Source organism: Rattus rattus, chromosome 13 (assembly GCF_011064425.1).
Source record: "Rattus rattus isolate New Zealand chromosome 13, Rrattus_CSIRO_v1, whole genome shotgun sequence".
Lineage (NCBI taxonomy): Eukaryota > Metazoa > Chordata > Mammalia > Rodentia > Muridae > Rattus > Rattus rattus.
In genome coordinates this window covers 6,162,533-6,178,530 of record NC_046166.1, presented here as the reverse complement: position 1 = coordinate 6,178,530, position 15,998 = coordinate 6,162,533, and the positions used below count along the sequence as shown (strand labels likewise).

At 43.9% G+C, this 15,998-nt stretch overlaps 1 protein-coding gene across 2 annotated transcripts in view; it reads right to left on the bottom strand.

Annotated features, from left to right (window-relative positions):
• Dcp1a (decapping mRNA 1A) overlaps positions 1-6,571 on the bottom strand; it is a 46,356-nt gene extending 39,785 nt beyond the window's left edge. The window contains exons 1-3 of one of the 2 annotated variants that reach the window (XM_032919471.1): positions 6,043-6,571; positions 3,971-4,011; positions 1,360-1,487 (exon numbers count right to left, since the gene is read on the bottom strand). In XM_032919471.1, the coding sequence (XP_032775362.1) occupies positions 1,360-1,487; positions 3,971-4,011; positions 6,043-6,237 (364 nt within the window). In that variant the 5' untranslated portion in view covers positions 6,238-6,571. The remainder of the gene's footprint in view (positions 1-1,359; positions 1,488-3,970; positions 4,012-6,042) is intronic. The other variant, XM_032919470.1, reaches the window with a different exon arrangement.
• Between the last annotated feature and the right edge of the window lie 9,427 nt (positions 6,572-15,998).

Genomic DNA, 15,998 nt, shown 5'->3' with positions numbered 1-15,998 from the left:
TCTAATAAGCCTGTAGGATTTAAGATCCCAGAGGTATTTCCAGTGTTAATCCTGAGAAATGTTTACGGAAAGTGAAGACATAGATCCTACTTTATGTAGAACCTTAAACTGAGCAGGAAATGCTGGGCGGTGGTGGCACACGCCTTTAATCCCAGCACTGGGGAGGGAGTCAGGCAAATATCTGTGAGTTCAAAGCCAGCCTGGTCTACAAAGAGCTCCAGCCAAGGCGTCCGGCTTTCTAAATCACCACTCTGTTTTGATATCCCTCCTCGGTCAACAACAAGCAAACTGTCCCTGTCCTCAGTCACACTTCTATCATACTGGACTATCAGAACCCAATCTAACCCAAAGCACATGGACACTAAGTATTCTTCTGAGCTATAACCTTGATCTTCAACTATACTTTTTTGTTCAGATGGTCCCATACTCAGGATAATCTGATTTAAGATTTTTTTTTTTTTTTTTTTTTTTTTTTGGCTTAATGTTATGAAAGGGGCTGGAGAGATGGCTTAGTAGTTAAGAGCACTGACTGCTCTTCCCAAGGTCCTGAGTTCAATTCCAGAAACCACATGGTGGCTCACAACCATCTGTAATGGGATATGATGCCCTCTTCTGGTGTGTCTGAGGACAGCAACAGTGTACTCATACATTTAAACCTTTAAAAAAAACTTTAAAAAGTGTTATGAAAGTAGTGTGTACTGAGTGAAAACCTTCCCCTTGGGATAGGAACAGAAGTAACGCCGTGGGCTGCCCCCCTCAGTACTGTACACCAACAGCCAGCCACAGTTCCCAATCCCATGTGATCACTGCGGGGACAACCGATACTCCACAGCACACTGTGCTGCTAAGCTCTGGCGTCCAGCAGCGTTCAGTACATCAACAAACTCGGTTTATGAGAGCTCTACCAGCAAGTAATGCCACTGTGAGGTGAGGAACACCTACACTCTTCTCAAAAGGGCTACCCTGAGCTTTGCTGACTAAACTCAACAGCTAATACAACGTGTAAAAACGCTTGACAAGACCCTGGGCTAGGAATTCTCCAACTAAGTGTATTGAGCCTTGTAACCACACTACCTGCATATCCTGCACAGGTACTCTCCATCACTAAAGCACAAAAGCTTTGGCACAGTGTGTGTACCCACTGGACGCTATTAAACTAGTAGGTTGAAAAGTGGCTGGGCTGTATGTGTGCACATACATATACACGTCGTACACATAGATTAATATATTTAAAACAAATCTGATCTTTTACCAAGACACGCATTTATAATGTAGGCCATATTTTGTAGATTTTGAAACTCCCAAACCCAGTGTTCTAAAATTAAAGTCACTCTGTTAAATGCAAACAGATATACTCACAACTTGCATTTCTATACAGAAGAAATGGTTCATGGAGCTGAAATTCCAAATCTTTATTCACTGGTTCAACCAGATTGTGCATGTTCAGTCGGTTGACAATGGTAAAGCCATGGTAAGGCGAAGCTGACCTTCGATTTAAACAAAGAGAACATGTGTTATCTTTCAATCTGTAGAAATGTTATCTACTCCTTTATTCTCATTAAAAAGAAATTCCTAGTTACATCACATGACAAGATAAGTATCTAAAATCATAAGCAAAAGACAAGGCTGGGGATATAGCTCCATGGTAGAATGTTTGCCTACCATGAGCAAAGTCCTGGGTTTAAGCCTCAACTCTTTTTTTTTTTTTTTTTTTTTGGTTCTTTTTTTTTCGGAGCTGGGGACCGAACCCAGGGCCTTGCGCTTCCTAGGTAAGCGCTCTACCACTGAGCTAAATCCCCAGCCCAAGCCTCAACTCTTAAAACAGAAAAACAAAACAAAAAAAAAAAAACAAAAAAAAAACCCCAAAAACCAAAAACACAAAGTCAGACATTTCCTCCTCTCTGCACCTCGTCTTCATAAGGACTTAATTCCTTAGCATAAAAGGCTAGTCATCAAAGTTCCCACCCCACCTCACCTCCTGTGAATTTTCCCGCTTCCGCCACACTGGGATCCCTGCCACTATCTGCAGGTCTGTTTCTACCTTGAGACCTCTGTCTGTACTGCGGCCCCCAAACTGGTACCAGCATCTCCTCTCCGGCAAGTATTTGCATAAATGTCACTTTCTCACCCCAACCCCCATCTCTTGATGTAAGCACGTAATAAATTGATGCTGGAAGAAGTAACATTTTTTTCTTCAGTTTTTGAGACATGGTCATTCTGTGTGGCTCTGGGCTGCCCTAGAATTCTCTCTGTAGACCAGGCTGGCCTTGAACTTGGAAATCTACCTGCCTCTGCCTCCCAAGTTTAGGACTAAAGGCATGTGCTGCCAGTACCAGGTTTTTAAAAATATGGTACAAGTCTGTCTATGACTGCCACTCATTACAGCGGTAGCTTTCCTTACACTAAATGGTCTTTGTATGTTTTTCCTGAGTTAGACGGATCTGAGTTCTACAGTAAGAAAGCTCTAAGTTTCCGAACCAAGGACATTCAACACACAATCCACTGAACACGCCTCAACCTAACATTTCATAGTTCACATTTGTTTCTGTAATATCACTGGGAGATAATGAAATCCTGTCCTCCAGATTCAGAAACAGAAGCAGAATTAAGGCTCATGCCCAAAGTCACACAAATTAAAAACTCCAAATCCAGTTTTCTTTTTGATTCCTGCAAAGTAACATTATGACATTCTAGTGTATTTTTGTCCAAGGTACAGAAAATGTTCTTCAGTTCCCAATAGAGGCTCTTAAGCCTCCTTTTCTTAGACCGATGCTATAGTTTGTATGAATTGTCTTAAATGAAGTTACTCACTATACTGAAGTTCCCACTTTCTCCAATCTGTTTTATTCTTCTAAAATTAGACCTGTAAATATCCCCAAATGTTATAGACATTATGCTTATTCCTTAAAATTAGAGCTATAAATATCCCTGAGTGTACAGACACTACTGTTCTAATAATAGTGAGGGGTTCTTAGAGACTTATATTGTTAATGAAGAGGTTGGAGTTCGATCTTTTTTATTTTAGAGAAGAAAAATGAAGTAGAGAAAAGAGTATCAAAGAAAGAGGAGCTTGTCATACAAACCTCGAAATACTTCCATTTAAAGGAAAAAGTGTATTTAGACAAGATCACAATGTTCTACACTAACATTTACAATAACACTCCATTCTTATAAAGTGGCACCAGTGGAGGATGGCTGTCCAAAAAAGAACCAATGTCTGGAGCCTTGCTGCTACCGCTCTAAGTTCTAGAATAGGCAAGGGATTTGCCTCTAACACCAAGAGCTATAGGTACCTGGGAATACAAGGGTCTCATGACTTATCTCATCCTGTGGGCCACCCTCTCAGCCCCTATGCTGCCAAACATAAAGTTGTAAACCTTTACAAACCAACCATTTAAAGAATTAATTTTCGGGGCTGGAGAGATGGCTCAGTGGTTAGGAGCACTAACTGCTCTTCCAGAGGCCCTGAGTTCAAATCCCAGCAACCACATGGTGGCTCGCAACCATCTGTAATGGGATTCGATGACCTCTTCTGGTGTGTCTGAAGACAGTTACAGTGTACTGATATATAATAAATAAATCTTTAAAAAAAAAAAGAATTAATTTTCAGAGAAGTTTAAAGTAAAATGTATATGAATTAGGAATGACCTAGAACTTTGGGAAGAGGCAGGAAAGGGGCAGAACCAGCCACAGAAGGCAAATTCTCATCAGAAACTACAGACCGGCAAGAGTGCTATATCAATCACTTTATAGCTACTGTATTATACTATATTCGCAGACACTCGTACGTATGCATTCTTTTTAACACGGGAAGAAGAGCAGCAGCTGTAGTAGGACTGTAGTGCTTGGGTGGAGGAAAACTGGAAGAAGATAAACAGGAAGGCTCCAAAGCTACATACACAACGGACCACGCTCCACCACAGCGATCACCACCATTCAAGTGAGGTAGAGACATCCTTAAGCCACTTACCTTCGGTATACAAATAATGTCCCTTCTATATCAGTCTTCTCCTGTAACAGACAACGACTCTGTCAGTTTTCCAGGAATAATCCAAGGTCAAATGATCTCGGTGAAGCACCAACACGTTCAGGCCAACTTGTCTTATTTACTGTGAAATCGATTGTGTGTGTGCTCGAGGGAATGCACGCAGGCATTTGTGTATAACTGGAGAGGCCATCGGTCACTCTCAGGTGTCATTCCTTCTTTTGAGTCAGGGCCAGAAGATGGGCAATTTAGCTGCACTTCCTGGTCAGTGAGCTCCAGTGTTGTGTCATAAGCGCCTCCATGTCCCCAAAGGACATGTAAGTGCAAGCTACTACGTCCAGCTTTCTGTGTGAATACTTCAGGTTCTCAAGCTGGGGAGGCAAACACTTCATCCACTGAGCTGTCTCTTTAGCCTCCAAACTAGTCACGTTTGAACAGGTAAAGCAATTCACTTTTTAAAAGAAATCTAAACAAATTATGTATCAGTTCACCCCTGTGTTTATGTATGTCTAACCCAACAATATGTGTACGTCTGTAGCATATGTCTATTTTTGCCAGTGAGGAACATTTAAAGGGAAAAAAAAGCTAATTAGCTTTACTTATTTTATGTATTAAATTTTTTTTTCAATTAGAAAAGATGTAGGGCTCTTTTGTCAGCATACGTAGGTCTTTGTAACACATGTATGTGTATGCGTGGAGCTTAGAGAGGGCAGTGGACGTCTTGGAACTGGAGTTACAGATGGGTCTGAACCATCATGGGGATGCTGGAAATTGAGGCAGGTCCTTGGGAAGAGCACCAAATGCTCTTAGCTACTACTGAGCCATTTCTCTGCCCCAGCTTCTCTCTGCAAACACTAAAACCTTTCAACTAGGTATCTTAATACTCCAGTCAAGGTATTGTCTACTGCAACTTAAAAAAACCAAAAACCAAACCAAACCAAACTTGAGCAGTCTATTGAGGTTTATAGAAAAAGAATGGAAACTTTCTTCAAAACGGATACCAGGTTGAACTCAGAGCCTGGGCCTCATGATGCACAGCTGTGTAGCACTGAGCTAAATCCCTAACCCTCGGGACATTTTCTTCTAAGATACTATTTCATTTCTGGAGAATTTAGGAATATTTTCATGAGTTACACATTTTGTGGTGACCAAACACAATTTAATATTTTCAGAACTTTGTTATGACTCGTGGATAGAAACCATTCTCTGCCTTAGACAAATGTGGTAGGTTTTTAAAATAAACGCCTGAAAATGTGATTAAGAAACTGTAACTTGGGTTGGGTATATAGCCTAGTGGTAGAGGAACAGTACAGTGTCTGCCTAGCATCAGGAGTAAATAGGACATCATGTAAACAGGTGCTTCAAGTTGAGGTTAACTAAAGTCAGTGAATGTAATTTCTGGAACTCCATGCCACTCACAAAATCCAAAAAGAACTAAGAAGTGAGGGATCAAACGTCCTATCACTGGTCTCTTTTTTTCTTGTAAAAACGTCTCCAAGGAATCCAATTCTTACTGAAGTAGCCTTGAAATCTTTCTTTAAACTCCGGTGATATCAGTTCTGCTAAAGCTGGACTAACTCCTGAGACTGATTTCTAAGCTTCAAATCCAAATCATCACATTTAGGTCGGCAGGGAAAGAGGAGTGGATTTTGCAATCAAGAACACGTGATTTATCTAATAGTTTTCAAAGTCTCAAACACAGGTTTTCAATCACTTGTTAGAAAAAAAAAATTAACTTGTCTCATATCCTGCCAATGCAACCTCAAGTCTCCAGAACCGATCCCAAAAAGACTGATCCTGCCTCATTCCTGTCCTCCATCTGATTTCCCTGTTATGTCTCTGGTGTACTCCTACCCTTCATTCCTCCAATTCCGCGTGTCCCTCCCCCTCCCCCATCACCTCTTCGGCTCTGGAAGGACCTTTGGGAGAGGTTCGGGCCTCGCCTTTGCGGTCCTACTCTGCTTCACACCCCACCCCCAATCCTAAGCTGTCTGCGCGGTCCCTTTAAGAGGCGGCAGCGGCCAGGCTGGCGTTCTCCACGGCTGGGCCTCACTCACCCACTGGTTGGCTTTGGGGCAGAAAGTGTACAGGGCGACCTGGCCCGTGAGGTCTGCGATGCTGGTGATGTAGGGGTCGTGTTGTTTCAAGGCCGCCAGACTCATCTCTTGCTCAGCTCGACTCAACAACTCCATCTTGGATCTCCAAGCCGAGCCCCTCCGGCGGGGGCGGACTGGAGAACAGGAAAGTGCCATCCAGGCAAAGTTCCCCCAGCTCAGTCAGCCGTCCACTTCCGCCTATCCGACCGGCCTTGCCAAGGGTGGTACTTCAGTTAATCTGATCCGCCGCTCCTACGCCCTGGGAGCCTGGTTCCGATCTTTTTAGGTCCGCGGCTGCCGGAAGGTACAGGCGTCCGCGCCTGCGCGGTGGAGCTTCGGCGAGCGGACATTCCGGAGTCCTCCTTTCTCACCTGGCGGGATCTGAACTTGTTCCTTGAGTGCTCCAGACTCCTGCCAGTGAGACCGCACCCCAGCACATACCCTGAATCGAAATGCTTGCTGCTGTGGAAGTGAGGTTTTCATGGACCATTGAGAAAACTCAGACCAAGTGAAGAAAGGGAGCTGTACTTTACTTCCGATCTCAGACTGCACTTTCACTCTTAACTGTGGTAATTTTTGAAAGAAATGTTTCAAAGCAGCCAAACTAGCCTGCCTGGAACTACACTGGACTCGGCTTCCCCTCTTTGGCTTGTCTTTTCCCTCATCTGGGTCCCAGATAAATATTTCTATTGTTCTAGAAAGACCTATTACTTAAATAATAAGTAGATCTCTTAAAAAGCCAACATTTATTGGGCATCCTAAGGGGTCAGGTACTACAAAGTAAAACAACGTGCTCAGCCTATCTTCATTGAGCTTTTTAAAAAACCATCGTTTTTCTTTATTGAGGACATTTCGGGACAAATGAACGTTTTTGAAAGGATAAACTTTACACTTCCTTCAAAGTACCACCATATATTTGTGTTGCTTGTGGTTTTACATCCCAAGATCATTTGCTAATGGAAGGGCAGACTTTCCGTTCTCGTCAGAAACACGTGTGAGGCAAGAAGTCGGAACAGCTTATGGTTTGTTTGCCCTTCGCTCATGTACACATTCATTGATCTTATAGAGTGGTTGTCAGTTCCAAGCTTCCAACTCTTTTGGCACCAGGAGAAACGAAAAGCAAGCAAATAACCCCATGATAGACATTTCTCTTTGAATTCCAGAGGGTGGAGTCTATTTCTGTCTGAGCCAGGAAAGGTAGTGAAGGAACTCTTAACCAGCTCCAGCATGGTGGGCATGGCTCTGGCAGGCCTTGCCCTTCTCCCCAGTTTCCTCTGCCTTGCTAAAGACTGTTAGATTGCATTCCTCACACTAGCCACCAAAGTCTGTTCCTTAATTTAGCCTAATAAGAGATTAATTTCTCCTGAGGCTGACTACCAAGGTCTGGCTATCAAAGTATTGGAGTCTAGCAATCAAAAGCCCCCTTTGGCTAATTAACATGCCCAATTAAACTGAAACACATCATCCTAACGTGGGGTTCCCCTTTTATCTTTATAAACTGCCATTTGCCCGTGGACAACATCTATTTCCTCTATATCCAGAGAGTCCTTTGTCCCCTTCCCAAACATCTCTTACCCCTCTCCTCCCCACCCCTTTAATTTTTAGCCCCTTGTCTTCCTATCTCCTGTCTTTGTCCATTATCCCTGCTCTCTCTCCCCCTGGAGCACATAAGTCTCTGTGCTAAGAACATGGTCTTGGGGTGCCTTGAGCCAACTTCTGACGTTGGCTTCCGGTAGGAAGGCTTCAAGAAGGTACTGAGGTTTGAACTGCTGCTTTCGATGAGGAGGTGCTCCTTGGGAAAGTAAAGTTAAGGGCTGAGGTTTGCTTCATGGTCCAGTGGCGAGGTGGGAACCTAGTGTTTAACTGCTGATTTGATTCAGACTGGAGGGGAAGAAGGGAATGGCTCAGAGTTCCACACTAGTGAGGAGTATTCTGGTATGAGAGTCTTGGGGATCCTTGTTCCACATCTGGGCTGCCTTTCACCCAGTGGTGGAGGGCAGGACCCCATCACTTTCTGTACCTTCATTTTCCCTCTGTATGCTAATTTTTGTGCGTTATTTAAAATTTTGTTTCTATATGTGTACATGTGTCGGTGTAAGTCTGTGCTGACATAAGTGTGCAGAGGCCAGGAGAGTGTGTGAGCACACGGGAGCTTAAGTTACGGGCATTCGTGAGCCTCTGGACCTGAGGGCTGAGATCTGCACTCAGGTCCTCATGGCTGAGCTGTTGTGGGGTTAACCATCAGAGAAGACTGCTCAGACATGGGTTTAAGCCAATAAAAAAACAAATCTTTATTGGTCGGCCGGCAACTACACTGGGCGTTTGGGATCCCAATGTAGCACGGAGCCTTTCTCAGGGTCACCTTTTAAGTACAAAAACCATGTTCTGGGTTGACACACTTCAGGTAACAAGAGCAGTTAGCCAGATAGAGCTACGGAGGCTAAAAAGCGAGGTTAGTACACTGTGAGACTCTGCCAGAACTCTGTGGACTTTGATGGGTTAGGCCTTTGTTTTAGTTTTGGCAGATAGCTTTTTTTTTTTTTTTTTTTTTTTTGTTCTTTTTTTGGAGCTGGGGACCAACCCAGGGCCTTGCGCTTCTAGGTGGCGCTCTGCACCGCTGAGCTAAATCCCCAGCCCTAGATAGCTGTTTTTATCAACACCTCAATCGTTTGATTTTACCAATGAAGACTCAGGAGCGGGATTGCTGGGCTGAAAGATGGCTAGCTCAGAGAAAACACCCAGCTGACCTTCCTCTTCAGCTGACATCCCAGAACAAAGTCTCTCTCTCCTATCTCTAAAAACGCCCTTCAAACTGAGTGTCCCTCCCTTCTACTTCCTGTTTGTCTTTTTATCCAACCTCCTGACTTCCTCTTTTTCTGTTTTTGTTTGTTTGTTTTTCTGTTTACTTTTTGTCAACTGGTTGCTTGCTCCAACTCTTGACCTTATTTAATTGACTTTATTTAATCCTGTTTACAACATCGAAGCACAATGCTCTTGGCTTAAACGTGTGCGCCAAGGCTGACCCACGCCACAACTAAAAAAACAGGTTTTCCCAGTAAATAACACAACTTTGGAGTTCACAATGTGCTCAAATAGCTTGCAACAGGTGGTGCGCCTGTGTGCTGAGTTTCACAGCCTGAATGATATTAGCATCATGGAGTTATCAGTTGTGTTAAGGTCTGGGGACCCGCCAAGGTCTAGGGCCCTCTAAGAGAGTAGCAAGTGTTTTTAACAATGGAACAGTCTCTCCAGCCCTTAATATAGTATTTTAAATTAGGTACTAAATTCAGAGCTGATGCTGCTGTTAACTTTTTTTTAAATGTAGATTTTTCTAAAATAATCTAAGATACTTCCTTTTTGTTGTGGAACGTTGTTCCCCACGAACTATTGAACTGTTGCTGTCTTAAAACCAGAATAGCTGTGATTACCGATGAAACCCTCACAAGACTGGGCCCACTAACACACTCCCTTGGAGGGAAGGGAGGGCTCATAAGTGGTCAGGAGACAACCTTCGAGGCCTAACAGAAGCCCAGGGGAGGAACTGTTGTGAATAATCCTTCATCCATGCACCTGTAAGTAAGCAAGTCAGACCTGGGGGCTGGGGGGGGCACCATTTTTTTAGTCTCTTGTTTGTACTCTGTAGGCAATAAATAGATGCTTGTTCAGGTCTCCAAGAAAAGCTAATGCAACACCTCTTAATACACCTTGGACAAAGCAAGGCTAAACTTGTGAGGTATAGCACACTGCTTTGTTTTGAAGGCAAGGTCTTGTAGGATAGCCCAAGCCAGCCTGAAAGTCACCAATTAGGCTGGGCTGGCTGGTAGGTGAGCCCCGGGACATCCTATAAATGTCTCTCCAGAACTAGGGTTATAAACGTACCACCATACCTGGCAATTTTGTATGAGTTCTGGAGGTCCTTAAGAATGTAGGTTTTTATTGATCCATTTCCTCAGCCCCGTTATTATTGTTACTATTATTTTGAGGTTAGTCCGGTCTTGAACTTATTATATGTATCAGATTGATGTCAAACTTGCGATCCTCCGGCCTCAGCCTCCTGAATGCTGAGATTACAGGTTTGTGTCTCCGTACACAGCTGCAGTAATTAAAAAAAAAAAAAGTCAAGAACCCTAAAAATGCAGTCAACCCCGCCTTCCTCTATGCTGAGCTGTTTTGTGGTAAAAAATGAAACTTGCTTCCTCATGTTCAGTTCTAATTGTCAAGACCTTGTGTCACAGCAACTGGAAACGAAATGAGGACATTGCCGTTTAAAACGACGGGGGTCAAGCTGGGTGTAGTGGCGAGCAGGAACCGTACTGCTACCTACTCAGAGTTCGGAGACAAGGCCATGTATAGTGGCATGCACCTCTTATCCCGGCATCTGGGGGCGGGGCAGAGGCAGGCAGCTTCACTGTGAGTTTGGGGCCAGCCTGGTCTGCGTAAGGTACATGATAGGCTCTCATGCAAAGCAAAGGAGAGTGAAGTACAAACTGTACAAGCAGAGAACTGGCCTCTAGTGCTGAAGCTGACGTCCGTAAACTTTGTTAATGAGGTATAGCGTTGTTCTCGGTTTCCCGGTGTAGAATCCAGAAGCCTTGACACAGCATGGGAGATACTGCTCCATCTGATGCGCCTGCTCATGGGGTCATGTGCTCCCCTTTCCTTCCTCCCCGCCCCCGTTACCTGGCCCCTGTTTCTATCTCTGTCTCTTCTCTCTTACTGTCTTCCTGTGTTTTTCTCTCTGTGTGCCCTCCACTCCCACCATGTGTGTTCGTGTACGTGGCAAGTGGATATGCACGCATGCGCATGTGGGGCCCAGCGGTAGAAATCAGACGTCCTCCTCAGTTGCTCGCTCTTATTTCTTGAGACAGGGTCTCTCAGTCACCCATGAGCTCCCCAGTTTGGCTAGGCTGGATGGCCCGTGAACCCCAGGGGTTCCCCTCTGTCCCCATCCTTAACGCTGGGACGATAGGCATGCTCTCATGCCCGTCTTCTTTATGTGGGTCCTGGGGATCGAACTCAGATTGTTATGCTTGTTTGGCAATCACCGAGTCATATTTCTAGGCATCTCCACCCTCTCTTTGGAAACAAGCCTCCATATGTAGTTCAAGTTGGCCCGCAACTTGCTATGTAGCCTAGGGTAGCTGTGGGTCTCCCTGCCCTCGTGGACTGTCTTCTGATTCAGTCCACAAGGGCAAAAGGATCAGGGTGGGGGTGAGGGTGGGGTGGGGTTAGGAGTGTTCAGGAGCCTCTCGAGTACACACAAGTGAATGACCATGTCCGGAGCAGTCATCAGTGGCCAGATCAACCTAGCGTGATTCAAGACTTATAAAGTTTTGGGGACTGAGGATATGAGGATAGAAACATCCAAGATAGGCAAAGGTCATTGGCTGGGGGCTCAGAGTATCTGAAACACCTCGCTCACAGGGAAGCATTTCAGGAATCCCAGGTGCTAGCTGAACTGTTTTGTTTTTTTTTTTGTCCCCCCCCACCCCCCCGTCCCCGCGCGGAGCTGAGGACCGAACCCAGGGCCGCGCTTGCTGAACTGGTTCTTAACTGGAGAAAGGAAATTGATCCTACAAGCTATGTAACATTCCTCAGGTAGAGGCCTAGAGTTCCCCAGACAAGGTCAGAGAAGGAGAAGCCCCGTTAACGAAGGAAGTCTCCCATTATGTGCCAAGCACGATAGAGTTTGACCTTAATTAGCAGAGTTTCCCCACAGGTAGCCACCGACTCTGGTTCCGGCTTCTCAGTGCTGGGAGCCAAATGGAGGCTCATCACCACACGCTGACTGATAGGCCATTACCTCTCTGTGATAATAAAATTCAGAGAAGAGATGGCAAGTTTAGCTCTAACAAAGCATTTGCATATCGGTTGCCTGATTTACTCGTATTAACATATTTTGTTAATTCTTGGCTCTCACGCTTTCTGAAAGCAAACATGATATTTTTAGTGCAACCCAGCATGACCACTCAGCTCCCCTTCAATATGGCGATTCTCCCCACATGCTATTTTGTCTCCTTTCCTTTATCTGTCTCACCCTTAGTTTTTTTTTTTTTTTTTAAGGTTTATTCTAGAAGTATCTGTTTATTTCTGTTTTCATTTTTGAGGAGAGGATTGAAAGCTAGCTTCCCTAAGGTCACCTCATGATTCATTTGAGCTGGGATTAGTGTCTTTTAGCTCTGGTGTCCAGGTAGACCACGTGTCTCCATACCATTCTGTGTGGCTTGCTCTCGAGTTACACCACCCACACGTGAGTGAAACTTGTCACTGCCCCGTGCTGCTGTCCATTACTGCTGCCCGTTTGAAATCCTTCTGCGTGATCGTTGTCTAAGAAGCCATCAGCTTACTGTGAGGTTCACGATTTAGTTCTCAGAGGATACTTAGGAGTAATTATTTCATTTCCTTCTAAGGTGTCGAGCTTTTGTATTTTAAAGTATTTTATGAAAGTGCGTTGCTTTTTTTTTTTTTTTCCGGAGCTGGGGACCCAGGGCCTTGCGCTTGCTAGGCAGGCGCTCTACCACTGAGCCAAATTCCCAACCCCAGTGCGTTGCTTTTTAATACTGGGTTTCCCATTGTTGCTTAGGCCGGTCATGTTCTTTCTGCCTCAATTTCTAAAGTATTGGGATGGCAGGCCCCGTGCCTACTTTATTCAAGTATTGGGCTTTTGTTTTCAAGGCGTTAGCGTTAGAGTTAAGAGTTCTGATATGTGCATTGGTCCAGGCTGCTGGTTTGGGGGCAGAAATACATGTTTTGGTACTGGGGAAACAGTAAAGTGTGTCTTTAAGGCATGAGGACCCAAGCTCCATTTCAGAACACCAGTTAAAAAAACCTGGGTCTGGCTGCTCATGCTCAAAGGCCCAGTTACAGACAAGTAGATCCCTGGGGCTAGCTGGCCAAACCTGTCTAGGCGAGCTCCAGGCCAGCAAGAGACCCTGTGGGGGGACTCTCCTTTGAGAGACCTCCACATATCCTTGGGTGTGTCTAACTTCCTGGGTAAGTGCTGAGACTCCGTACCTACTGGCATCTCTTAAACAACACAGCAACGATCACGAGGCGTATGGCACTTGAAGAACTCTATCCCTAGTTGATGACTGACTTTGACACTATGTGCATGCCTCACAACACACACACACACACACACACACACACACACACACACACACACACACACACACCCTGGGTGAGGCTGGGGCATGGGAAAGAAATGCTTCTGCCAGGAAGACATTAGGACAAGGAGATAGGACAACATTAGAAAAACGCTTATTTGATCCACCGATTTCCAGGCAAAATTACACTTCCCGTAGTGCTTTTGATGATATTCTCAGGTAGAAAGTTTTGTGCTTCTGACTGTCATTTAACCCAACATAATGTGTCTGCCAGCAGTATCACAGCGTTGTCCTAAATAATAGAACACAGTCAATTGACAGCCTGCCACCTGCTTATAGAGAGTCCCAAGGCACGAGGAAATTGGTTGACTGACTTGCCTGTGGCAGAGATTGATTTCAGGTCAAGGACAATTGTTATCTTTTTGCTTCATGATAGGCAGCTTCTTTGGTTCAGGTGCGGCTCTGTGACCCAATTCTGTGACTCTTAAAGGAAGTGATATGTAAGGTCTCCAGTCTTGGCTGGAGCCCATGGCCTTCCACATTTCTTATTCCTCCCTCCTTTAGTGAGGGCAGGCTACAGTGGTGAGGCTCTAAAGAGTCGCAGACATGGGAAGAAAAGACGATGAAGAGGAGCTGCACGCTTGGGCGAGGGAATGTCCTTACCCGACTGTTCTGAGAGAGGGGTAGGCCTGTTAGGTTTGAGGTTTATACATGTTGGGGTCTCCTTTTCCCCTTAGTATCCATCTGAAGAAATTAATTATATTACTCAGATTGTTAAGAAACTCAGCATCAAAACCCCACTCTGGTTGGGCAATGGTAGTGCACACCTGTAATCCCAGCCAGGAGGCTGAAGTAGGCAGAGTTTAAGGCCAGCCTAGTCTACAGAGCAAGTTCCAGGACAGCCAGGAATACACAGAGAGACCCCATCTCAAAAAACAAACAAACAAAAAAACCCCAGCCACCAACAAACAAACAAACAAACACAAAAACCAAAAGCACACCATGAAGTAAAATAGGGTTACATGACTTACAAGAACATATTGCTTTGTGCTTTCACAGTAAGTCAACATTTGGAAAGAACTCCAGTCATAGATCTGCATTTACAATTAGTTGCAGCCACAAATTTGCAGAGTCACAAAGTGGCTAAAGAGGAAAAAAAAATCTGTCTACACCATTAAGCAATTGATTTTGCAATTGCATCATGAGGCAATCTGCTAAGCGAAGTGGGAGGTTGTCATTTAAAGTTTGTTTTTCCATGTCAATGCCACAGACACTCTCAGGATACCTTCAACGCTCCTTTCTCCTCAGGCAAATTAAAATGTTTCTAAGGGAACACAATAGGAAGAATGTGATTAAAAGGTATCATTTTGCTGTGTCAGTTCTGGAAACTGCAGGCTCCTCCCTTGTCTCTGAAGAAATGTTACTTATACTTCCTCTTTTTTTTTTTTAGTTGCCCATGAGTGTTAACTTTGTTTAGTAGACAAGGTGTGTGTTGAGTCTGGCAGCAGGCCTTACATTGTTCAGAGTCTTCTTGTGTCCCAAGTTTTACAGCCCCATTACGTAATTAACATGATTTGTTTACATTTGCTTTTAATTCACTTAATGAGTTTTAACTGATCGTCAGATCCGTGGTCTACTTACAAACTGTTGAATGCCTATGGATTGAATTTGCCCAGGAACTCGGATAAGGATGAATTATTTATCTCAACATACTCTACTACTCTGAGATAAAGACACAGTGTCTCATTCTTTACACGTTCATTTTTTTTTCCTGTCTTTATTTTGGATTTCCGACACAGGTTTACTTGGAGCAAAGCTGACAGAAGATGTGCTGGAATCGTTCTTAGGTGAACCATTCATGTGGTTTTTTGAAATAAGCATATTTTGTTTAGCTTGAATTAATTTATCCCGGGGGTTCAAGATTTAGAAAATGGTTTTTCTCACTCACTTATACTGACGTAAATTAATGTGAAACAGGATATATTAAAGCTCACTTTGAGTTACCGAGATGGTACAGTCCTGTGACATTGTATCACAGTGGAACTGTCATAATATGAAAAAAAAATTGCTCATCTGTATATCATCTGTAGCCTTGAACTTAAGGAAAAGGACCTGTTCTAGATGTTGAAGGAGATTCCAATATTCACTTATAAAGAGAAGGGCATAAATTATGCCTTGCCACCCAATAAGCACTGACTTAAAACATAATAGAAAAGCTAATTTCTCTTGCGCAATAAGGTTATCACCACTACTGTGATACGAGACTGAACTAGGTCAGGTGTGGTCCTCTTTACATTGCTCAAGAACAGAAGAAGGATTAAAAATGTATGCCTTACCTCCTAGAAACAATGATCTGGGGCAGGAACGTAATAAAATACCTGCTCTCCTGTGTCGTGCTATGCCTCTCACTTTGTGCTTACGTTAGCTCAACGCCTTTGGAAGCTCTAGAAACCATTAGCAAAGATGAAGATTTACAACCACCAAGAAAATTGTTGCTGAAAATCCAGGAGCAGATGGTGTAAAGGTAATGTTGAAATAAGGACCACATAGAATTGTGTTGTCTGCGCTCCACTTGTTCGAATACACCATATAGATATCTTTCTGGTAAAATTGTTTGGAAAATACAGGATAGTTACTGTATAAAATATTCCAGCAGCCAAAATTTCTTCATCAAAAAACTTTTTGGAATAGGCACTTGTTAATGTTTCTTTAACTTCTTAGACATTTCTCAGTCTTTTATTTATTTGTTTATTTTGAAGAGTATTTGTTTCTATAATGTTCAATGTCAGGAAGAAGGTAAGGGAACTGGTT